This window comes from Rhamphochromis sp. 'chilingali' (assembly GCF_963969265.1).
Source record: "Rhamphochromis sp. 'chilingali' genome assembly, chromosome: 2".
NCBI classification, from domain to species: Eukaryota; Metazoa; Chordata; class Actinopteri; order Cichliformes; family Cichlidae; genus Rhamphochromis; species Rhamphochromis sp. 'chilingali'.
This window is the reverse complement of record NC_137930.1, coordinates 51,766,692-51,790,850: the sequence shown is the minus strand read 5'-3', so window position 1 is coordinate 51,790,850 and position 24,159 is coordinate 51,766,692. Positions and strand designations below refer to the sequence as shown.

The 24,159-nt window shown below is 42.8% G+C and overlaps 1 protein-coding gene across 1 annotated transcript; it reads left to right on the top strand.

Annotated features, from left to right (window-relative positions):
- Positions 1–61: 61 nt before the first annotated feature.
- Positions 62–17,387, top strand: nuak1b (NUAK family, SNF1-like kinase, 1b). The gene is made up of 7 exons (XM_080872805.1): positions 62–1,361; positions 6,268–6,388; positions 9,877–10,028; positions 11,333–11,398; positions 11,522–11,641; positions 12,836–12,968; positions 13,564–17,387. The coding sequence occupies exons 1-7, from the start codon at positions 1,077–1,079 to the stop codon at positions 14,655–14,657; spliced, it is 1,971 nt and encodes a 656-aa protein (XP_080728931.1). The 5' UTR covers positions 62–1,076; the 3' UTR covers positions 14,658–17,387.
- Positions 17,388–24,159: the final 6,772 nt, after the last annotated feature.

The window sequence follows — 24,159 nt, the reverse complement described above, 5'->3', positions numbered from 1 at the left end:
GCACATGATCGCTGGCTACGCCCGTGAGACTCGGCATATCATAAAAGATGTGAGAGGGAATGATGAGGGGAGCACAAAGACAGAAGGGAAGCGAAAGGACAGGGAAGGAGGAGATCTGCCTAAACTCCGCCTCCGGTCTCGGATCCTCTCGCATTCCTTCTTCACAGCCCCTCACGCTGGAGATAGAGAAAGAAAGGGAAGGAGAAACAAGAAGGCCACGAAGAAAAAGAGGGGGAGCAGTGAAACGACCATGGCAATATCCAAAACGTCTCAGCTTCAGATAGAGTCCGATCCCAGCGCACTTTCACCACCGTCGACCCCGGCTCGGAGCATGCAGTCGCACAATAGACAGAGTCCTGATGAATGAGGAGCTTTACCTGGGCCGTGGACAAAATGAGGGTCATCTTCATCCAAAACGCCGGTTTCGTCGCAGCTTTCTCGCCTTTCTCGTGATGTTGGCAGTGTTTGGGACGACAGATGATGTGAACGAGCCAGAGCTAACCACAGCCAGATCATGCGAGTAAATTGAGGAGTAAGGGGATCGTAGCAATTTATTTAGGCTGTCTTATTTTATTTTATTTTATTTTATTTTATTTTAATGGGATAGAGAGCTTGCACATATTTATAGCCAGTATAGCATCTCTGAATCGAAAGTGTGCTGAGCTTCCGGCATGCAGCCTGCTGTCGAAATCTGAATAATACACTATATTTTTTAACTATATTGGCACTAGAATGTATTTTTAACCAATGATAGAGTATGTACCAGGTTATTAAGGTCCGATCCTTTTAGACTTCCGCGCTCATGTAGTAATCCTTTAGTATATAGCAATTATTAATATGAATAGGTAGAAGGAGAGATCTCTGGCCACTATGATCAAAGCCTATTGATCAACTGAGACAATCTGGAAATGTCAGTTTCCACGTGTGATAACATGACTGGCGTCGTTCCTTGTAATTTATTTATTTATTATTACTATTATTAGGCCTATAAGTATTATATTATCGATTTATTTTTTAGGTAGGTAGTGATATATTTAACAGTGGGAAGGCTGTTTTAAACCCTTCCTTATAGTGAGATGGAAACCGCTTATTTATCGTCGCACCGGGGGGGCACCCGTCCCGAGGCCCAGAAGGGCCAAAGCTCGGCGGGTGAGCCCTCCGCTGCACCACCACCTTCAACTCCACCTGCCGGCAGCTCACCTGAGGAGACCCCGACGAGTGGTGATGGACGGAGAAACTCGGGCGTGAAGAAACACCATCACAAGCACAACCTGAAGCATCGCTACGAGCTGCTGGAGACGCTGGGAAGAGGCACCTATGGCAAAGTCAAGAAGGCCATTGAGCGGCACTCTGGCAGAGAGGTGAGCCATTTACACAAGCAGCTGCAAACATCTGTCACGATGCTTTTAGTAAACCCAGACGCTTGTAATTCACAATACTTCTGTAACGCCCTTTAGCAGCCACTACAAACAGCACTGGTCCCAAATTAAGTGGTTTGTTGCTCCCAGACGCGTGTGCACGACCTACCCCCGCTGGGAATTCCCCCACCATGCTCCAAAAAGGCCAGTGGGGCCAGGGAGTTACGCTGCACACATGCAGGGCCTCACGACCGGATGCCGGAGTGCAATTCCGGCTACTGACAGACTTATGGGGACTTGTCTGACCCTCACAAGCTTCACAAAAGTTCCCCAGAAGTGTCCTGCGTCCACGCGCATTCATAATTTGTAAAGTTTTTAAGACATGCATTGCAAAGTTCAGATCAACCCCAAATTCACTCTTATGCGAATGACCAGCATTTGACATAGTCTCAGTCTTTAAAGTAGTAGGTTACTTGTACTGTTTCATCACTCTGCACAGTGCCGTACAGTTTTTCCCTTCCCGTTTTGTTTCTATTTTTAAAGTGCCAAGTTTTTTTTTCCCTGCATGGCTCAGTCTGGCACTTTGCGTTTCTTTTATTTGAAAGTGATGAACTGTATATTTGTGGCAGTAAACCCACCATCCGCTGTGATGTCCTTGCAGACCGGCAGATCTCTACCAACTATTTCCACATGTGGCAAAATATGACCCCAGTGCCCATTCTGGCAGGGCATGAGGAAATTTCCACTGAAACTTAGTACAGGCCAACAATGTCCCCCAGCGGATTCATAGCTCCTGGCAAATGCATGTTTAATAGGGGAAGGGGGGCAGCAAACCCCCTGGTACGACATTCCTGTTTGACCTGTCCCACTTGCCAGCTTCTCCTTTCTTCCGTTTGTTTTTCGGCATTATTGCCATGGTAGCAAGTGTAATATGAATTAATGTAATTTCACTAGCATCATAAAACTGTGCAATTGTACTAACTGGACAGGTCAAAGTGTATTGCATGATTGTTGGCTTTGGATATATTGGAAATCTTTTGTTAAATAATTGACAATGTTTGTCAAATAGTTGGCAAGTTTATTATATTTTTGTTACTAAGCCATAAAGCACTACTTGCCAGTCACTAAATATATAAATAAACCCAACATACTTATGTGTAAGTCAAAAAACTATAGCCCAGTGGCTCCAGTTCTCCTATTATCTACAGCACTGAGCTGAGCTTAGCATTAAAACTTAAAATAGAGAACTATTAATATGGGACCCAAGTCTGTGCACATAGAGTACTCACCATCTCGCAGCTTATGCATATGGCACTACGCTGCTAGAGTTTACTTGACCTCTGATCCAGAGGGAGTCCCTTGTGTCCATTTGGCATGTAAACCAGTGTGGTGAGAACGTTATTTAATCATCTCAGCTGCCCTGAACCTTTTCCTGGCTTGTTCCACAGACCCAGTGAGAAGAACAAAGTGGAGAGATAAACTGATGAAGCTCTCTGTGTGTGCATGCACACACATGGGAATAACGAACGACAGATTAGATGCAAGCATATTCAGCATGTCAGTGAAAGTAGAGCTGGTTTCACCTGGAAGCCCGTTTGTTGTACAATTTGCACGCTCAGTAAAAAACACAAACACCTAACATTAAGTGAAGTGCAGCAGATCACAGAGAACTTGGTGTGGCTTTGTGGGATGTGCACAACCCGTGTTTCTGTGCATGTGTGTGAAAGGTAAAAGGAGACCTGTGGCTATGTTTCAAATAGCTGCATTAAGTATTACATGCCATCTAGAGAGGACTATAGTGAAAAGGTTATGGTGACAGTCAGGCCTATAATGGACACTGACACATGAAAGGCCATCCACAGCAGGAAATTAGATTTAGAAGGTAATGTTAATATCCTGTATGGAGGATCCATCACAGACAGGGGCTGGGGAGTTAGCACAGAGATACAGGGAAGCTCACCACCATAACAAGAGAGAAACCGGCTCAGTTAAAAGGGGTAAAGAGTCATATTAATATGTGCTTAAAGCACCAGATTACATCATTCCCCAACAATGGACTCAATAGGGAGGTACGCAAGAGGGAAAAACATTGGCATTCCTCTGTTATTTTCTATGTTGTACAGCTGATGAGGCATTATGATTCCTGGCTCTGTTTGAGAATACACTTCTCTGGAAAAGTGACGGGCCTCTTTCTCCCACTCACTCTCCCTCTCTCTGCCTCCTCCTAAGTCTGACTCAGACACACAGTCAATACGACAGATGATCATGATCTTTAGACAATGCAGGGACGAGTGAGTTTGTGATGAATACTTCATCTATTTTAATGGCCTGAGAAAGCCCAGAACGATGTCAGGCTCCGCTGAAGCGAAACATGGACTTTCACTTCAAACGAGCTCTTTTGAGAACAAAGTCTGGACGACGGGAGGGGCAGACGAGGCCGCCCCATACCTGGCAGGGACCGACGTGGGCAGCAGTGCAGCGCCCGTTTACTGTGAGTGACAGTAATAGGGGGGTCCACTTAAGAACAAGCGTAGCTGCGTCAGCCAGCTCCGCCAGCTGGCAAGTAGCTGATCTGCGGTCCTGTGTAATGATCCGCATCAAGGTCAGGGCAAAGCAACATGAGGAGATACACAAAAGATATCTGGCTTTCTAGCCCAATATTGGGGAACTGTCTCATTCACTGATTTATCATGCAGTGTAGAATTAACTTCTCTACACATTTTACTTGTCTTTGTGTGTAACTTTTGTAGGCAATTTCTTAGTTCATTCCCTAATTTAAAAAAAATCAGGTATTTTTTGCATGCATGCATCCATCCATCCCACAACAACTGAAAAAGGCAAGCTGCATTCAGCTTTGCAAAGTCAAGTGTCAGTCACGTTTTGGGGATCAGTGATAAAATCCTGATGATTTTGATGAGGTAAAGGAAAACATCAGTGTTAAGACACAAACAACTTTTCCCAATTATGAACACAGCATGTGAACCCCCTGGACCCTGGCTTGTTTATTATGGTATCATTTCTTTAAATTCTATGTAATCAAGGCATGCTCTGGAAGGCAGCTATTCCGGTTTGGGGTTATTTTTATTGATGTACACGGTAATTAGCTTGGCACTCGCTACTGCCTGTGGTTTTTCGCTGAATGGAATAAAGCTGGGCTCCACAGAATACTGCAGTTTAGTCAGGAGGACAAAAGTTTAAACTAACATAATTCAGAGTGAAAAGATGCTTTACAGACCTGATCAAAGAACAACTCGGGGCTCAATCCAGATTGTTTAGGCTACAAGAATGATGTGCTAGACCGTGGGCTCTCCACTGGTTTATTTGAAGAAGGATGCTAACCTCTCATTTATGGAGTACATAGGTTAGTGGTTTGAATGCATCCTGTTGCGGCTGACTCTTAACTGAATTGGCTTTGCCATGACACTGAAGAATCATCAAATCAAGTGTCATTGTTGACTGTTAAGCTCCTTTTAACGGGCCCATTTGGCACGGCAAGGAGTGAATCACTTCCTCATCCCCTGCCCGTTCTCCTGATACCTCCATAAAACTCTCAGCAGGCCATCTTTTCAGGCTTTTTCGAATACGGGCCATTAGCTGTGTTTAATCAGAATAACTAAACATACAAGGCGGGGGTAGTGGTTAGGGTCTTCTCGGGGACTTTTGACAAGGGAGGAAATTTGCTTTGTAAGTTAATACTGACCGATTGATGGAGGATCACTCTAACCTTCAGCTCTCTCTTTCCTCTTCTTAAAATCGGTGAACACTTAACACCTTTCTCACTGCTTTTTAGGGATACATGGTGCAGACTTTATAGGCTTTTCTACCCCGCGCCTGCTGTACGTGGTTGGGATTTCGAAAGAAATTTCTCCACAGTTGTTGGAGTGGCAGTTAGTGCAGACATCCATGCACCAATTTGGATGAACGGCAGTACTTTAGAGGCTATTTGCCTAACCATTACCTTATTGCCAAATTCCTGCAAACCTAATGGCATTTCCATCAGCCTAAGCTGCACTGTGTGTTGTGCTAATGCACAGATGTTAGCTTGCTAACACAGCAAAGCAGAATAGTGACCATGACTGCTTAAATTAAACCTTATAATTATATCAGCATAGTTTTATTAGCATGAAGACTTTAGCATTTCACACAAAGCGCTACTATGTGCTAGTATGGCTGCAGAGTTCCAGACTGGCTCCGAAAACGCTCCCTGTTTCCAAGATAGCGCGCCGTATTGAGTGAACTATTGAGTGACCATTATATACTGATGAGGGAATGACTGAGTCAGGGGAGTGATTTTGGACACAGGCGATTAGTTAACAACAGCTGCTCCCAGAGAAGTCTTTACTATGGAAACTGCCATGTTGCACTGTGTGAATCTGTCCTCTGATGCTTCTGTAATCATGATGATTGAATATCAAAACAGGCCACAATGTTGGTACTTGTGTTTCAGTTTGCAATAGTTTGACCTCAGCAAGGCTTCGTAAGGTCAAAGGTTATTAAAAGTCTCTGTAGGTGGACAGGGGAGGTTTGTTTTTCTTTGATAATGAAATCAAGCATTGTGTGCAGACTGACATCTCATGACGTGCACCATGTACTGTGGATGAAGTGTACAATTTAAAGTTCACTGATAACAAATCGCATGTGACAGATAAATCTGTTGCAGCTTAATCTCATTTCAGTGACTTTCTGCAGTCACGTCTCTTCCCAGATTAAATCAGCCTATTTTTCAAATCAATTTTCTTGGAAAAAAAGACAAATCTGCTTTTACTTTAAACTGTTAAATGTGACACATTCAAGATACTGTATATCTAGGCGGGGGATTTTTGTTTGCTTGTTTGTTTGTTTGTTTTTTGCTTTTTTTCCTTTGCTGCTGAAGTCACATGAGTGAAAAGTGTTTGTCCTCTCTTTCCAGGTGGCTATCAAGTCCATTCGGAAGGAGAAGATTAAGGATGAGCAGGACATGGTACACATTCGCCGAGAGATTGAGATCATGTCGTCCCTCCGCCACCCCCACATCATCTCTATATATGAAGGTGAGGGTCTTTGAATGTCTACCTGTGACAAATCATGGACACTTATTTAATTTGAACATGCAAACAAAATCACACGTCCAGAATTCTTCCCTCCATCAGCTCATTTAGCACTCGTGGCCAAGCTGTAGGACTGTCATGTTATGACATGCAGATGTCATAATAAGTCCTGGACTACAGCTCTGGGATGTTATTAATCTTCTTCCCGTCTGGCTGCCTGGTCTAGTAAAAGTCTGGATGACTTTGACAATTTACATCTGGATTCTTCTCTTTGTGTGTGTGTGTGTGTGTGTGTGTGTGTATTGCATTCACATTTGTGAAAGTTTGTGTTTATAAGAGGGGTGATATTCTAAGGGATTGTCTCTCCCACATCTAAGAGGTCACATCCCCTTGTCTTCTCTGGTCTTGATCTCAGGGCCAGACATCTGCTGATACTTAGAGACAACAGCAGCTGGGAACCAGACTATACTCGTGCATGTGTGTGTGTCTGCACATATGTGTCTGTATAAATCCCAGTATATTTATCTCAGTGTATGAACCTTTGTGTGTGTAGCTCAGGAGACTCTGGATTGGCCTCAGTCACCCGGGCTTGCTCCCCGTCTGACTCCAATCCAGTGCTATGCAGCAGGAGGAAAGACCATAAGCCTTCCCTTGGAGCAATATCAACATATGTCTACCCCAGGAAGCAGTTCACTAAATATCAAAGACTTCAAGTCAGACATTGACAACATATTTATTGTTTTGGGCCTCCTTTTTTTGATGAGTCCTCATGAATGACCTTTACATCACCGGAAGAAAACATTAGATTAGAATTGATGGCGACTCTAAAGGTTGAACAGTTCCCATTGATTTTTTTCAACATAGTGCTTGCAATTAATCATCTGATAATATGTAGTATGGGTCTGTTTTCCGTCTCCTACATTCACAACGCACTGCAGTGTGTTTTTTTGTTTGTTTGTTTTTTTGTCATGTGATTTGTGACTCGTGACTATTGTGTCAACATAGCAACAGTTTCAATGCCATTTTCAGGTTAGCTGCCCTGGCATAGCGGCTGCAGGCTGTGTGGTACTTCCCTAACTGGCTTAGCCACTGTCCTTTGTTCAGTTTCAAAGTCCTTAGGTCATTATCAGCAATGTGTATATGTAACAAACATAACTATTTGTCATGGGAACGTGCCAGTAGTCGGTCAGAGGGCTGAATTACCGATGAATTTTATGTGTTTTGCAAGAGAATGATTAAAGAACAGCCAGCTTTATAAACTCAGGCGAGCCTGCATGGTGTTTCTATGTGTGCTGCCTTCCTTTAAAAGCAGTCAATTCTACCAACAAACCTAACCAGACTCATTGCTCTCGCTCTTTGGTGTTTCTCCTCAAACCCAGCGTTTACTGTTGTGGCCTGGCCTCCGCCCAGCCTTGCTTTAGAGATGTATAGGAGGCCTAAAGATTTGTGTATCCGGCAACACCCTCTTCAACAGCCCCTGCTAACTGCCTTGTGTGAAGCAAAGCTGAACCAGATGTGTGCGTGAAGATTGATTTTTACCACTCCCTCACATTCTGCATCCATCAGCATGCTGCGTGGGGACATTTAAAGTTTTTTTTTTTTTTTTTTTTTGCTCTTTGCTCCTCAGGCAAAGCTATGCAGTGCCCTCCTTTTAAGAGAAATAGTCAACCCTACAAAATGCTCAAGCAGCATGAACTGATTCAGCCAGGGGGGAAAAAAACCCAAACCCTTCAGCGTGAGGGGAATCTTTAGAAATTTACCTTCTTACAACAAAATAAAAAATGATCACTCTTCTTGTGTCCCCACAGAAAATACAAAGCTAAAGCTAAGATCTTGCCAATTCTGTTACCTTGGCAGGAGTTCACTTTCTCAGTGCTGCTTCCAGATTTTGTGCTAAGCTAAGCTAAGTCGCTGACTATATTTGCAATGGTGTTAAATTTGTCAGCTAAATCTAGGCAAAAATCAGCCTATATCTCCAAATATCTTAAGTAAACATGATAAACAAAGGGAAAAATACCCTACAGATTAATTAAAATGTGCTTGTTTATGGCCTACTGTAGAATTATCCCTCCACTCCTCTGTGTGACTCTTTGGCCCTTGTGCAAGTTTTCAACAACAGTCTATCATCAGTGCAGACACTAGGACAATAGGCGCTAATTAGTCAGATGTGAGGGCATGACCTGTGAACAAAGCCCAGTGAGTGACAGCGAGGCTTTAGTGGTGGCTGGCGTGCCCAGTGGGCTGTAACAAACCCGAGTTATGGAAGCCAGGTAATTACCTCACCGCAAGTGCTCAAAGGTAAATGGGAGTGCAAGCTGAGAATTGGCTCCCCCAGCCTAACCCCATCAAGGTTCGCCGTGAATGTCACCCCAGGTCACTCCTCTGTCCACCAATCAGAGAGCTGAGTCTGCTTTTGCCCTCCCAAGTGCTTGGCTTACATCCCGTCTGTTATTTCCTGAGCTGCCAGACAGTCACAATCAGGGAGCATTACCATCACTCAGCAACTGTGTGTTTTTGTAGAGGATTATATCTTTAAAAGAACCCCAGGAGAGGAGGGGTGGGGTGCTGAGGAAAGTAGTGTGACAGACTGTGAAGGTGCTCACTCAAGAGTACAGAAAGCGGAGGCCCCCACCTCAGTGACCCTGCTGTGTGGGAAAATCAACACGGACAATATGTAGCAACATGGCTGACTGTGTTTTTCTAGCCTTTTTTCCCCTCTCTCTTCTTCTCCTCTCTCTCCCTAACCGCTGTCATACTCTTCATGCCAAGAAGCATGTTGCCAAACTGAAATTATATAGCGGATGGCTAAAAACTGACACACAATGATATGTCTGGTGAGCTGTATTTCAATGGCGATAAAAATGAAACAGCATTCCTCTAAAAATCAGCACACGTGTCACCAGGTTTATTCATTTTGCTTCGGTCGTAATAAAAGTTCAAGGTCCAAAAGAGAAAAAGCCTGCTTTGTAAGAGTAGGTACAGAAGATAGAAGAATATAGGTTGGTTGTTAGAAATATCGGACTGTGTTGTGAAAAGTGGCAACATGATGCAAAGCTCAAGCTGTAGCAGAACCTCCACCTGAGCCTGTGAAGGTAACTCTTTCTCCTTTTCTTTTTTTTTTTTGTGGTCTGTTTTCACTGCTCTCCACTTGCTCTGCTCTCTGAGCAAGGCCTGATTGAGTTAACAGCCCCTCCCTGCTGTAGTGTTGTGAAGGAGCCAGGCACATGAGGTGGGGTCTGGGTGATGTAACCCTGGGAGAAATGTAGAGATGTAATGTGTTGCTTTGGAATTTGGATTCCCAATTCCCTCCAAAAAAAACAAAGGGCGGAGTAAACGTTTTTTTTTCCTGCTTTTTTACTTAATAATGCTCATTAATATTTTTATTAAGAAGGCAAAATGAACCTGGGCAGACTTAAGAAGCTGTCCTCCCATACCTCTATGTTTTTGGAAAGTCGGTAATAATGTGTTGCTATTTTCTTATCATTTCTCAGTGTTTGAGAACAAGGACAAGATCGTGATTGTGATGGAGTATGCCAGCAAGGGCGAGCTGTATGACTACATTAGCGAGCGTCGGCGCCTGAGCGAGCGGGAGACGCGGCGCTTCTTCAGACAGATAGTCTCCGCCGTGCACCACTGTCACAAGGTGAGAAAACTCATCCGTGCCTTCAGCTTGTGCACGCTGTGCTCTGTGTCTCTTACACACATAAAGACTTTAAGTCCTTAATTTATCCTTCACCATTCCCCTCACACATTCAGACGCATAGCTAGTATAATCTGCCAGCCCTGCACGGTGTGCTGTTCTTGGCGCACTGGTTGTAGAGAGTCATCTGTTTCTGAGTGAAGATAGAATGCAGGCCAGTTTAATTCAGGCTTACCCTCCCATTACAGAGCAGGGCAACAAACAGGCCCTGTCTTTAAATCTGTGCTCAAATCTTGCCGCACACACACGGACTGATGTCCTGAGCTACCCCCAGAGTCATTCTCCAGAGATTAAGTTTGGTTCACACCCACATCCACACCTCACTTACTCTGCTTAAAACCCAAAGATCCCATTGGCTCCCCACTTGTCACACTTTTCCCAGCTGTAGATAGGGATGATGTCATAGTCTTCAGCTAGGGGACTCCCAGACTAATCTCTATAAATGCTCCCCTTTTCTTTTTTTAAAAAAAGAATTTGCTTTCATTATCAGACTCTAAGTCATGGCCGCGGCGCTAAACAGGACGTCCTGGCCTGAATGTCAATTGTCCATTACCTGTATATCTTCCCCAAAACGCCAGCCTTTGCCCCCAGAGGCTAAGTTATCAGATGATAGACGATTGGTTCACAGATTGGTCCCAGACAGCCATGAATGATGAGTCATTACCACCAAGCGCAACCCCTTGCTGGGTGGGGTGGTGTGAGTCACAGGCACAACAAGCAACCAACCACTTCTTCCTTGTGTTCACCAATCAGAGTCATGTGAAAATGAGCACCGTGTTAGACAGTCACCGACAGGAGATGCAATGCTGAGCTGCGCAAACAGGCGGGGGGTGACGGATGAAGTCACTCCTCTGCATCTGAGCTGGGTTCTGTCTGTCTGCGTACCACATGTTAATTCCTGGATTTTTTTTCCCCAACCCGTGCATTAACAGCATAGTCGCTGTTTTATCCCATGATGCTCTGAGAACATAATTCATACTGGGAGATAATTACAGGCTCATGTTTATGTCACACATTTGAGCTGATTTAAAAGAAAGTCCCAGCAGATGTCAGCTTGAAGATCTTCGAGGGGACAGGACCAATTAAAGAGTACTAAGCCAACAGGCTGTCTTGATTTCCTCAAGCTATCTTTGTCAAAGTAAATCACACATACATACAAATGCAATGGACTGTTTATTGCTTGGAACCCTCTTTAATGAAAAATGAGCTGATGCATGCATCAATCTTTTTCTTTTTTCTCACTGCAGAATGGAGTAGTGCACAGGGATCTGAAACTGGAAAATGTGCTACTGGATGAAAACTGTAATATTAAGGTAACCTTGCCTCTTGTGATGGTCTGGGATGTGTTGGCAGCCAAAGCCTTGTCTCAAATGATCTTTGCGTGAGGGAAAAGAAATAATATGACCTGAAATTCTAACTTGGCCTTGTGTTCACAGATTGCTGATTTTGGGCTGTCCAACCTCTACCATAAAGACAAGCTACTGCAAACCTTCTGCGGTAGCCCCCTATATGCTTCACCGGAGATCGTCAATGGGAGACCATACCGTGGCCCGGAGGTGAGTCTCAGCGGAAATAGAAATTTAATCATTTATTGCCCTCCCTGAAAATTCATTTTGGGATGAACCGCTAGTGATTACAATCATCATGTAGTCAATATACAAACTGGTGGGTAGACTTTCTTCTCAGGCCCTTTGATGGGATTAGTCCATAGTCCAAGGGAGGTCTCTCTCTTTTGGGTCAGCATCCCTCCCCTGTCCTCCCTTTCCTACAATATTCAGGGGTCTTTGAAGTGAGGAACCAGGGGATCGTTTTTCTCACTCTGTCTTCAGATTAACTGGATTGGAATGAGCTCCCCAGCCTCAAAGCGCAAGCGCTGTCTAAACAAATACTTTTGGTGAAAGAAACAGTGAAAATGTCTCCCCAAAACCACTCATTCTGCAAGTGCAGAGTCACTCCGAAGGGCGTTGTCACTACAATTACATCAGATGGATAAAACAAAGCAACAAGGAGGAGGGGGGGGATGTTGAATTTTTAGATTTCGTAGTCAAACCGTTCAATTTAGTGCGATTCACTGTAATTTACTCGAGAGTGCTAAAAACAAAATTATAGAACCACAGCTGGGATGAGGCCACAAATTACAGCGAGCAAAGACAACAAAAATAGAGCATGACAGTAGTGAGTGGCCTGTCGCATACTCAGGAATGGACCGACGATGACACAAAGAGTGAAACATTCACGATGCTGGTCATTGATTACGTCTCAAAACTTTAGCTGCCCTCATTAAAATCACAGCCCACTGTATCTGCCCCCAACTACAGTCTGTACACTTATTCTGTGCCATGCTCTTTGTTTCTCTCTCTCTCTCAGTCACACAAACACACACACACACGTCAACTGCATGTCTTTAGCGACTGTCAGGAGCTCAGCATATCACAGTTGCTATCTCTGCTGGTCTCATTACCCTCTTCCGCTCCCACCACTCTGCACCTCCTCAAAACACCAAGTGTTATGTAACATTTTTGAAAGCCACATTATATTGTGAGAGAGTGTAATGTGTCTGTGCACAAACAAGTCATGGCCCACCAAAATACCTGCCGTTGTCATTATGTCTTTGAGAGGCCTGCTGGAGAAACAACATCATATCATATTGCTTATTGGTGTGTAGAGTAACTCAAAGCCCAGTCTACTCAGCTCATTTCACAGCATCCATTTTTTTAATGCCATGAATCACTAATCACTGTTTCCTCCAGGTGGACAGCTGGGCCCTTGGGGTGCTGCTGTATACCCTGGTCTATGGAACTATGCCGTTTGATGGGGGAGACCACAAGAACCTCATTCGCCAGATTAGCAACGGCGAGTACAAAGAGCCCACTCAGTCCTCAGGTACTGCTGGAACTTTTGGCTCAGCTTGCATTCCTTTTGGTTTGGGTCATGTTAGGAAACACACCTGATTTCAGTGCGCTGTGTAAAACAATAGCATAAACTGTAATTGGCAAATCTAATTCAGCTGTGCTGCAGATAGAAACCACGAGGACTCTTTTTCTCATAAATTCCAGAAGAATATGAAAGCCTTTAAGATGTTTGTTCATACGCTGTTTGGGGAAGCATGGATCAGAGCGCTCTGGATGTTCACATGTAGTGGATGCAAATTGCATTACACATGATAAACAGTGACGCTTTTATCCAGACAGCATAAAGAAGCACATCTTAGCTGAGCAACAAGACATTATACTTCTTATTCATTTGCTGGTAACATGATTTTTGAATAAACTACAATGGAAACAAAATATAACTTTTTGTGCTAAAAAGAGCAACTTTTTGTGGAAAAAAAATACTCTTGAAAAATACTCAGTGATTCATGTTTTTGGTATAGGTGTAACAGTCTTTGAAATGAAAAAGCAATAGCATATGATTTTAGTATTTGTATGTCAAATAATGTGCAGCGTGAAGCACTCAACAGATCTCTGTTTACTCCCAGATGCCCGTGGACTGATCCGCTGGATGCTGATGGTGAATCCTGAGCGTCGAGCTACAGTGGAGGACATTGCCAATCACTGGTGGGTGAACTGGGGCTGGAAGAACAGCGTGTGTGACTGCGAGACCCAACGCGACCACGGAGGCTCGCCCATGCTGGCCCGTTTCATCGACTGGCAGAACCGCACTGAGCCACGTGGTTCTGGAGCCAAAGCTGCGGCCATGCCCCAGCTGCTGCGCCAGAGGCCCAAGAAGTCCAAGAAGGAGAATGTTGAGGCAGGACAGACGCACAGTGGAGGCGAGGACAAGCCAGGTCTAAAGAGACCCAAAGGCATCCTGAAGACCAGGGTTACCGAAGAGCACCAATCTGTAAGTCCTGAAGAGGTGGAGCTGGGTCAGGTAGCGCTGCCTCAGCAAGCTGAAGGTGGAGAGGAGGCGTCCAGCCCAGACCGAGAGGAAGAGGAGCCGACGCTGGGAGGAGTCTCCCCAGCCAAGATCGTGCCGTCTCTGCCCAAAAAAGGCATCTTGAAGAACAACCAACAACGGGAATCAGGGTACTACTCTTCCCCAGAGCGCAGTGAGTCCTCCGAGCTTTTAGGGGGCGCCAGCATGTCTCTGCTAGCCACCTCCCCACCCAAGAGAGCCATGGGGAGAAAGGGTATCTTGAAGCGAAATGGCAAGTACTCCACCTACAGCGGGCCTCCCTCATCAGCGACGGTGGCCGGAGTCCTCGGTGAGCCTCCTCCATCGACCGACTCTGGTTTGTCCCGCAGTCAGAGTCGTCCCTCCAGCATAGTGGGGGAGGACAGCTCCGTCCTGTCCCTGTCACCCAGCTCCCTCAGCGGGGCCGAGTGGCATCCTTCCACACCCCACCTCCGCCCAAACATCAGGGCTTGTGTCTCGGCTGAAAACCTGCTGCAGCTCGCCAACTTTAAAGGCTTCCAGGCAGCCCCGCCAATCCAGGGACACAAATTCAGCCGCGGCCCCAAAACAAAAGGCTCCCCAGGGGACAATGGCAGCTTCTCCTTGTTGGGGGACCTGGAGGACATGACTCAGGTGTACCAGCAAGCCCTGGACATCAGCAGCAACCTCAACTAATAGATGGGTGGAAGACAGAGAAGAAGAGGGATTTTAACACGAGTGTGTGTTTGTGTGTGCGTATGTGTACAGATGTGTATGCGTGACACTAACGACCAGTGCGTTACTGGGATCGGCCTTTCGTAGCTTGTGGCTTTTTCAAATGGGGTTGAAATCTCGATGGAAAAGATGCGTCGCTACACTCGCACACACGCACTCACACACACGCAGGCACACTTCTCTGGCTAGAAAACATTTAGTTAAGGTTTTCTGTGCAGGAGAGAGACAGAGCTGGCATGAGAGAATGCCACCCAGTCAGCTCTCTTGGCCCGCCCATAGACTTTGCTGTGTTCAACATGTTTACATATTCAGCAAGAAGGCAAGTTAGAATCACAAATGCAGCGATCAGAAACTGGTTGGCTCTGCTTAGACATCACCCATTTCCATGTATGAGTTTACAACAGCACCTTAGAACTCAAAACGGAGCATATGCTTTTGTGATCTTTACTTCCTTTAAAAAAAAGAAAGAAAGAAATGAAACAAACCAGGGTCTTGTTCCAAAAAAAAAAAAATAGCATTGCTGATTATTTATTAATATTTTGTAGCTTTAGTTTTAAGTGCAAAACTGGTGGGCGCTGGCTATTACTGGAAGAGTCCAAAGCTCCTTGTCTCCAACTGTGTTTGTGGAACTGACATATATAATTATGTTGCTCGGTGACGAGAAACATCTATATACCCCAATATATAACTGTGTCTGTGTATGTACAACACGCAGGCAAGTATACCTTCATAAAAGCATATGTCCTATATATGTTTATGATACTAGGAAATATGTAGGAAGTGCCTTTTTTTGATTCATAATACAAATTATGTATGTCATTTCCTTAATGTGGAGGGAAAAGCCAGGCCAACCTGTCACCAGTTGTGCTTTTTTGTATCATGTTGTTTGTGAATGTAGAGAGACCCAGGGCCTTCATAGCACAGCTGACTAACTACTTACTCCCTTCCCCCCATCAAAGCCCATTCCTTCTACACAGGTGAAATTACACACAGATACACCAGCATCTACAGGCCAGGAAAAAAAAAATCCTTCCTCCGTGGTCTTTGTCAGTGTTAAAGTTTGTAGTTTGGTTTGTCGGCAGTTAAGGCCTGGTTGAACATACTTTTGTTGGCAGGACAAGAGGTCTGGAGGGGCTCACCTAGTGGGACATCTAGTGAAGGGAGATAGCACAGACAACATCTCACAGTCCTGGAATGTGTCTGGCTATAGCCCTAGTTCTTTCACATTTTTTGGGCCTACCTGAAAAAAGTAAGAGGTGTTTCTTTCTTTCTTTTATTTATTTATATTTTGGGGTTTTTTTTCACTAAAGAAGATTAGGTGCTTTCCATTGCTGGGCTGGTTAATATTTTACCCCAAGCTCTTCAAAGGAGCTAAGTAAGGTGGTTTGTTTTAGCTCGCTGATGACGCAGCAAATTCCTCAGAGGGAGGCAGGAGACGTGCTGGTGCTAGAGATCTGTACTGGCCCCAGCCCGAGTCAGCACAGGTGGGATCTGCGGTCAGTGCTCGGCCCCTCCAGCTGTGTATACTAGTTCATTATGTCAACCAAGCACAATTAGCCAGCCATTGTTTTCATTTGAGCGTGAGAGAGAGGCGGCGCGTAGAGACTTATAGCTAGAGGGAGAAGAAAGGTGTGAGAAAGAGTGATGCATGGAGCAGTGGTGAGATTAGAGCAGTCTTTCCTGTAAAACGCAGAAAAGGTCGAGGTGTTAGAATAGTTTTAGTTTTTGAAGGCTTTGTAACGTAGACTAGTGAAAGTAAAGAAAGTGAATAGAAGGAGCAGAGGAAAAGTTTTTGTTTTATACCAAAGAAGTAATGAAACTGACAATGATTCAGGGGAATGGGTGAGTCAGGGGCTTGTCAGAGTCCTTGCATTTTTCTTAGGAATCTCCCCCCCCCCACTGTGTATGAAATCATCCCCACATTGGCTTGACCTGCTTTATTTTTCTTCTGTTATTCCCTAACAGAGATGCTGGAGGCTGTTGATATAGCTTGTCTTGAGGGTCATTGTGTGATCCCAGTCTTCTGTATGGCCTTAGAAATTGTGATACACTTTTCAACAGCAGCAAAAGAAATGTCAAAAATTGGAGAACGATGACTGACATCATCCGATACGTTAAATGATGTGAGTGGAAAAGCATGTCGTGGGGGACCCCAAGGGAAAAAGATCAAGTGTTGAATGTTTTCAGCGGTGGCATGTGCGAAGAAAAGGTCCTGGGTTCTGACTCAAATGAAAGACCCACTGCGTATTATATTGCATTTTATTGCCTTTTGTATTGCATTATATTGTCAACTGGATTTACAGTGAAAAAATTATACTATGTTAGTATTTTGTTTTATTATGCTTCTGTTTTTGATTTTCCAAAATATAAGAAATGTTTTTATTGCTTTATGTTATGGCAGAAAAAAAATACTTCCTTCCTTGAAGTGTCACAATTTCTCTCCAAAGGAAAAAAACAACAACAAAAAACAAACAAAAACAGCCAAATCTGGTGTGAAATTGGTGAACTCGCACACATTTCCCCCTGTTTTTGGAATACCCACAGGTGAAAGTGTTAGCTGGAAAAAAGAGCAAAAGACTGACATTTTTACTAATAGCTGACTGCAAGAAATTTTTATTTTCACATCTACCAAAGCAGGGGAGGCTAAATATGCTGGAACAACACCAGGAGGAAAAAAAAAAAGGAAATAAATCAATGGAAAGAATCTGATGATAAAACATTAACTCTGCCAAACTGGAAATAACTGGTGCATATCTGTTAGTTAGCAGAAATTCTAATCATAGGAAAACTTGACTGGATATTGTTATGACAATAATAATAAATTAGTATTTTATGTTATTTAAGCATTATTTTGGTTACAGCTTTTTACTATTGCGGGATATTGCCAAAATTTCTTTTATTGGTTTTATTTGTTTTTAATCTGTGGGTGATCCTGGACTGCCAAGGTATTGTAAGTTGCGTGCCTTTGGTATCTTTCATGATTTTTTTTCTTCTTTTTTTAAATTTGATAATGAAAATTATTATCAATGTGGTTTTTTTATACTTGTATTTATTGATCAAGCCATTTAAAGTTGATGTCAAAGTACTTCATGTTCATGCTTTGACCTGCTTAGGACTTTAGTGTTTTGTGTGCATGACGCACTGCACACAGAAATATTGTTGCTTCTTTAAAATAGAGTTGTGTCATCTCATTGTGAAGGAGGTGGTCAAGTATCTGAGGAGAGACAAATCAATAAAAGTTCCTGAAATCCTGTAGAATGTCTTAATCTGTCAACTCGGGTCAACACGATGCCCCTGTAGTACTGTATCAACTCAAATAAATGGATCTTGAAGGTAATATGTGTTTTGTGTGCTTTTTGCTATGCATAGTCTTTTTATTCTAGAGCTTTGTCAAGTCAAGTGGCTTCAGTCATTTAACATCAAGATTATACAGGATTCATGCAAGGAGAACCTTAAATACATCTAGGTATAGAAAAGATGGCTTTGCATTTAAAGTTAAACAGTAATCTATATAGTCGCCATCTATAGAGTTCCAAAAGCTCCCTTTAACACATGAATGTCTTCAAATATACCTTTTTTTGGCAAATTATTTCTGGTTTATCCAGTGGTTGAACTGGATATCCAGAGTCTTTTTTTTTTTTCTTTCAGTAGGACACATGTTAATTAAACTAGTGAGATGGCCTCATTTCTGTTTCCTTATTAAGAATGTGTGACCCAAAAACTTTCACCAGTGGATTTAAGATGTCAGCGGCGGTGTCCTGTTTTCATCATTAGCTTCAAGTTAATCAGTCTGAATTTGTGGGGTCAAATCATTGGGGTCAGAATGGCTAAAGTATACTTTTTTTTGGACACATTTTGAAAGTTTTTGCCAAAGCTTCGAGAGCTTTTCAGAGTAGGTCGCCAGCCTGTCAAAAGTCGAGCTACCGATGAAAATGGGCCATTCAGGGCACTGAATTCAGCCAGTGTTTCCACACAGCCTTGGCTGCTGTAGTGAAATTAACTTGATGGTTGTTAAAGTGATACCCCACCCAAAATCTGTTTTTCAGGCATTTAAAAGACACTCCCAGTGGGCTTCAGCTGTGGTTGTAAAATAGAACTGTGGTTCTAGTCAGCCTGAATTTACAATGAATTCCAATACTAACCTTTTTTTTTTTTTTTTTTTTACAGTGGAAACGGAAATCACATGACCAATAGGAAGATCACACACTAAATAAGGCTGTCTGGCCCATTAGTGGTTGTAGACATTGATTTATCCGCAGTACAGCACCACATCCTGCTTTTACATTGTTCAGAAGAGCTCACTGTCTAGATGCTGTTTAGTTTCTCAAGAAATCAAGTTCCACAGCATCTCTAAAATGAGACAGATTCAAGTACTGGGATGCTGTTTTACTTTCTAGTCAGTACTGGTGAAGTAATCTTGAAGTAACTATTAAGTATTCTGCTTCAGTGAACAGTGTTTACTGTTTTGTGCTGCAGACTGAGTAGTGAAGAGTTAATTAGACTGACAGTTATAAACCAATTCATTACATATTTGTTCACTAATATAGGATCTCCTAGTTGGTCCTGTAGCAAATATTCTTTATCTACCATCCACACCACCTGGATCAGAAATTATTGGTTAGATACTGATGATCGTCTCATAACTAATAAGTGATCCCTGATATATTTCTCACTTGTACTATCTTTCTTCTTTAACCAAGGCACTTTTTTGTGTCTTTCACTCTATTAGAGGTAGTTCTCCTTTATTGTCATCAAGTCTCTCAGGTCTCTGGTTTCCATTATGATTTCCTATTGTAAAAGAGATAATACATCTAGTCTTGTATGACTGATTGATTTATGAAAGAACAAGGCAAGTGATAACTGCGGAAACGCAAGTGTGAGCTCAAGCTATGCGGCCTCTTGTTTTGCCAACTAGACACTGATAGCTTTTGTTTCCAGCTGATTTGGGTTGACGCGCAGACAGAAACAGACATACTTGTGGTATGAAGGTTATCATTTGCTGTCCATCATGGTCACAACCAAAATGAGTTTCTTGCATGCCTTTTTTTCTTGACTTTCTCTGCTCTTTTGTCTCTTTATGCCACAAAAACCCGTATTAGATGAGACCATCTGCTTCACCTTTGACAAGCAAGCAGTAGAACAAATATAAAACCATGACAGTAAAATCTGTTACCTGATGTCCCAGATCTGTGAATCTTTAACAGTGAACGAGGACTCGCCACATGTTGACGATCTTTGTACACCAATAAGGCAAATCATGCCAAATGCAGGGCTGGCTTACCTGAAAATGTGGAGGAAATGCATATAAAACAAATCCTCTGGGTAACTGTGTGACAAAAGTGTTGACATTACATGCTTAGCGAATAGTATTGTCTTTTTTTAATCCAGCAGACTTGGAAAAAAAATCCAAAAAGTCTGTATATATATATAAAGATACAAGACACAGACATACTCGTCACAACTATAATACATACATCAAAGGACTTGAGAAACTGATTCACAGGATTTGAAACTGCTTTAACATGGCACAACTGAGGATTCTGCTGAAATCAGAGTGAGAATCTCCAGTGAGATAATGGGGCTAAACATGCACTATGCTCACCTTAAAATATTTAAGCTCACGCATAAACACTGAATCAAGTATATTCACACCATAATACAGTTTCTGCTTGATAGTTTGTCAAAGCAACAATTTTCCTGTTTCAGTAAAGAGTTGAGGCAATGCAAGAGAAAAGACAGACAGTTTTTAGGTGAATATCAAGCTCACTTTGGGTTTCTGATGCTTGCTCAATAACCGAGGTAAGGAAATCCTAGTTTTCAGCAGGAGAAACATTTCATCACTCATCCAAGTAAATCCGTGAATGTGTGAAGAAATATTTCTCTTGCTGGAAAAAAATACAGCCAAATGAACTGTCGATCAACAGAAACATCACAATCAACTGTCTGGGTACCACTTAGAGTTATTTGTGAAAGAAAACAGCAATAGCAGTGAAGCGTAGATCCACTGAAAACAAAAGACATTGAAATATAAATTGTAAATATGTCATAGGAAGTGGAAAAAATAGCATAAGAAGTACTGGTGGTGCCACTTATAAAACATGCGATATATAGAGGTAATTAGACTCACATTAAAAATAAACACCAATATCAATTTTTTTAAAAATGACCAAAATCACATCTATATGTTCTATAAATCTTTATTTTCTTACAGGATTATAATGTAATGTTATGCAAGCGTCCAATGGAGCGTCTTTTGCATGTTTGTGCTCCATCTATAGGAGCACAGTGCACTACTGAATACCACTGATCTATGTTATTTGTATAAAACATATCCTAAGTGTGACTCACTAGACACACCAGGGACTTAGCATCAGTTACACTAGTATTACAGGCAGTGCAGAATTATTAGGCAAGTTGTATTTTTGAGGAATAATGTTTTTATTGAACAACAACCATGTTCTCAATGAACCCAAAAAACTCATTAATATCAAAGCTGAATGTTTGTGGAAGTAGTTTTTAGTTTGGTTTTAGTTTTAGCTATTTTAGGGGGATATCTGTGTGTGCAGGTGACTATTACTGTGCATAATTATTAGGAAACTTAACAAAAAACAAATATAAACCCATTTCAATTATTTATTTTTACCAGTGAAACCAATATAACATCTCCACATTCACAAATATACATTTCTGACATTCAAAAACAAAACAAAAACAAATCAGCGACCAATATAGCCACCTTTCTTTGCAAGGACACTCAAAAGCCTGCCATCCATGGATTCTGTCAGTGTTTTGATCTGTTCACCATCAACATCGCGTGCAGCAGCAACCACAGCCTCCCAGACACTGTTCAGAGAGGTGTACTGTTTTCCCTCCTTGTAAATCTCACATTTGATGATGGACCACAGGTTCTCAATGGGGTTCAGATCAGGTGAACAAGGAGGCCATGTCATTAGTTTTTCTTCTTTTATACCCTTTCTTGCCAGCCACGCTGTGGAGTACTTGGACGCGTGTGATGGAGCATTGTCCTGCATGAAAATCATGTTTTTCTTGAAGGATGCAGACTTCTTCCTGTACCACTGCTTGAAGAAGGTGTCTTCCAGAAACTGGCAGTAGGACTGGGAGTTGAGCTTGACTCCATCCTCAACCCGAAAAGGCCCCACAAGCTCATCTTTGATGATACCAGCCCAAACCAGTACTCCACCTCCACCTTGCTGGCGTCTGAGTCGGACTGGAGCTCTCTGCCCTTTACCAATCCAGCCACGGGCCCATCCATCTGGCCCATCAAGACTCACTCTCATTACATCAGTCCATAAAACCTTAGAAAAATCAGTCTTGAGATATTTCTTGGCCCAGTCTTGACGTTTCAGCTTGTGTGTCTTGTTCAGTGGTGGTCGTCTTTCAGCCTTTCTTACCTTGGCCATGTCTCTGAGTATTGCACACCTTGTGCTTTTGGGCACTCCAGTGATGTTGCAGCTCTGAAATATGGCCAAACTGGTGGCAAGTGGCATCTTGGCAGCTGCACGCTTGACTTTTCTCAGTTCATGGGCAGTTATTTTGCGCCTTGGTTTTTCCACACGCTTCTTGCGACCCTGTTGACTATTTTGAATGAAACGCTTGATTGTTCGATGATCACGCTTCAGAAGCTTTGCAATTTTGAGACTGCTGCATCCCTCTGCAAGATATCTCACTATTTTTGACTTTTCTGAGCCTGTCAAGTCCTTCTTTTGACCCATTTTGCCAAAGGAAAGGAAGTTGCCTAATAATTTTGCACACCTGATATAGGGTGTTGATGTCATTAGACCACACCCCTTCTCATTACAGAGATGCACATCACCTAATATGCTTAATTGGTAGTAGGCTTTCAAGCCTATACAGCTTGGAGTAAGACAACATGCATGAAGAGGATGAAGTGGACAAAATACTCATTTGCCTAATAATTCTGCACTCCCTGTAGGTGCATGGTGTCACCATTTTATATGCCAAGATTTCACTCATTTCTAGAAAACCTAAACAAACAACACCAATGAAATGAACTTACTATAGTTAGTTTCAGCATTATGAACACAGGCATGGGAGCAGGTAGAGGTGCAAAACCCAGTTTCCCAAATTGCACAAGAACACTAAAGTCTGAAATGCTCTGGATGCATTAATGTCACTATCTGTGTAGTAGCCTTTTGGAGGGGTGGGGGGTGGGGGGCAGTTGAAAATTGACAGAGTCACAATAACACCAGACAACATGGAGTACACAGTTCATGTCTGGCTCAGGGAAGAAACAAGAGTGTCTGTTTTTAGGACTTGGAGACTCAGTTGATTGTCAAGGGAGAACATTGCTGCTGCTGGGTTAATTTGATCCACATTTTGCAAGCGGGAGTGGGTGGGTAGTTGGAAACTCTGCAAGCCTTTCATGGCTTTGGTATTGATGAGTAGGACTTTACCCCTCGCTCGTGCTGGCCAGACACAAGCTGCAGGCACTGGAAGATGAAAAAAAATACATACATACTTCTACAGTACAGAGCAGGATCCTCACACACAGACACACACACACTGAAACTGTTGTTCTAAGTCTGAAATTTTCTTTGTAAGCAAGTCTGAGCTATAAAAGCAGGAGTTAAACCTTCTATTTATAAATCCCTCCTACATCAATACGCATTTTTTTCATGCTGACAGTAAACTTCAGAAAATTGCATCAATCATTGTCTAAGGTCATTGTTTCTTTTGGGAAGCTTTCTCAGAAGGAGGAAGCTAATTGTTTCTGGAACAACCACAGGCCTGTTTTTTGTTTTTTTGTTTGAATGCAAATTCCAGTTGTCTAAGTTAAAGACTATGCAATACAATAGGGAAAACAATGATGGCGTAATTATGCAACAATTTGAATCCTTACAGTAATTAAGTGTCAGTCATATACAAAAACCAATACAGACGGTGGAATGAAAAAAAAGAAAGAAAACCTTTGAAACCTCAACAGCTGTGCCTCTGATATTGATATGATCTGAGTTTCAAAAGGATTTTTTTTTATGTCTTCAGAACAATTTCTGGTTCACTTTTCGACCCCTAAATAAAGTCCAGCTGCTAGGCCCTCTGAACTATTCCCTCCTTTACCCTCCTCCCTTCATCTCTAGAAGGTGAGCATGTTTGCCCCTGGAGGGCGGGGTGTGAGGGTTTATCGGTGGAGACCTACAACTACACTTTCCAAAGCACCCCACAGACCCCTCCCCAATCCCCCATCCATTTGGTCTTTTAGCAAGACCCCAACTTTTTGCCCAGCAGTTATGGACGTCTGCATAATGTTGAAGGATATAAGCTTTTCTCTACCCCTAGCTTGAGGCGCTGATTTGAAAAGATTCCTCTCCCTCTGCAGCCCCCTCGAGCTGCAACTGATAAAAGCCGTCACACGCAGAGGGATTTGAGACATGAAAGCTGGAGAATTTACATGCACTCCAAATCATTTTACAACTCCTTTTGT

What these genes read in the sequence shown, in the direction of transcription:
- nuak1b (XM_080872805.1), top strand. Translation starts at nt 1,077, where the DNA reads ATGGAAACCGCTTATTTATCGTCGCACCGGGGGGGCACCCGTCCCGAG. An exon ending in CCGTGCACCACTGTCACAAG is followed by an intron (nt 10,029 to 11,332) that starts GTGAGAAAACTC and finishes TTCTCACTGCAG; the next exon opens with AATGGAGTAGTGCACAGGGA. An exon ending in AGAGCCCACTCAGTCCTCAG is followed by an intron (nt 12,969 to 13,563) that starts GTACTGCTGGAA and finishes GTTTACTCCCAG; the next exon opens with ATGCCCGTGGACTGATCCGC.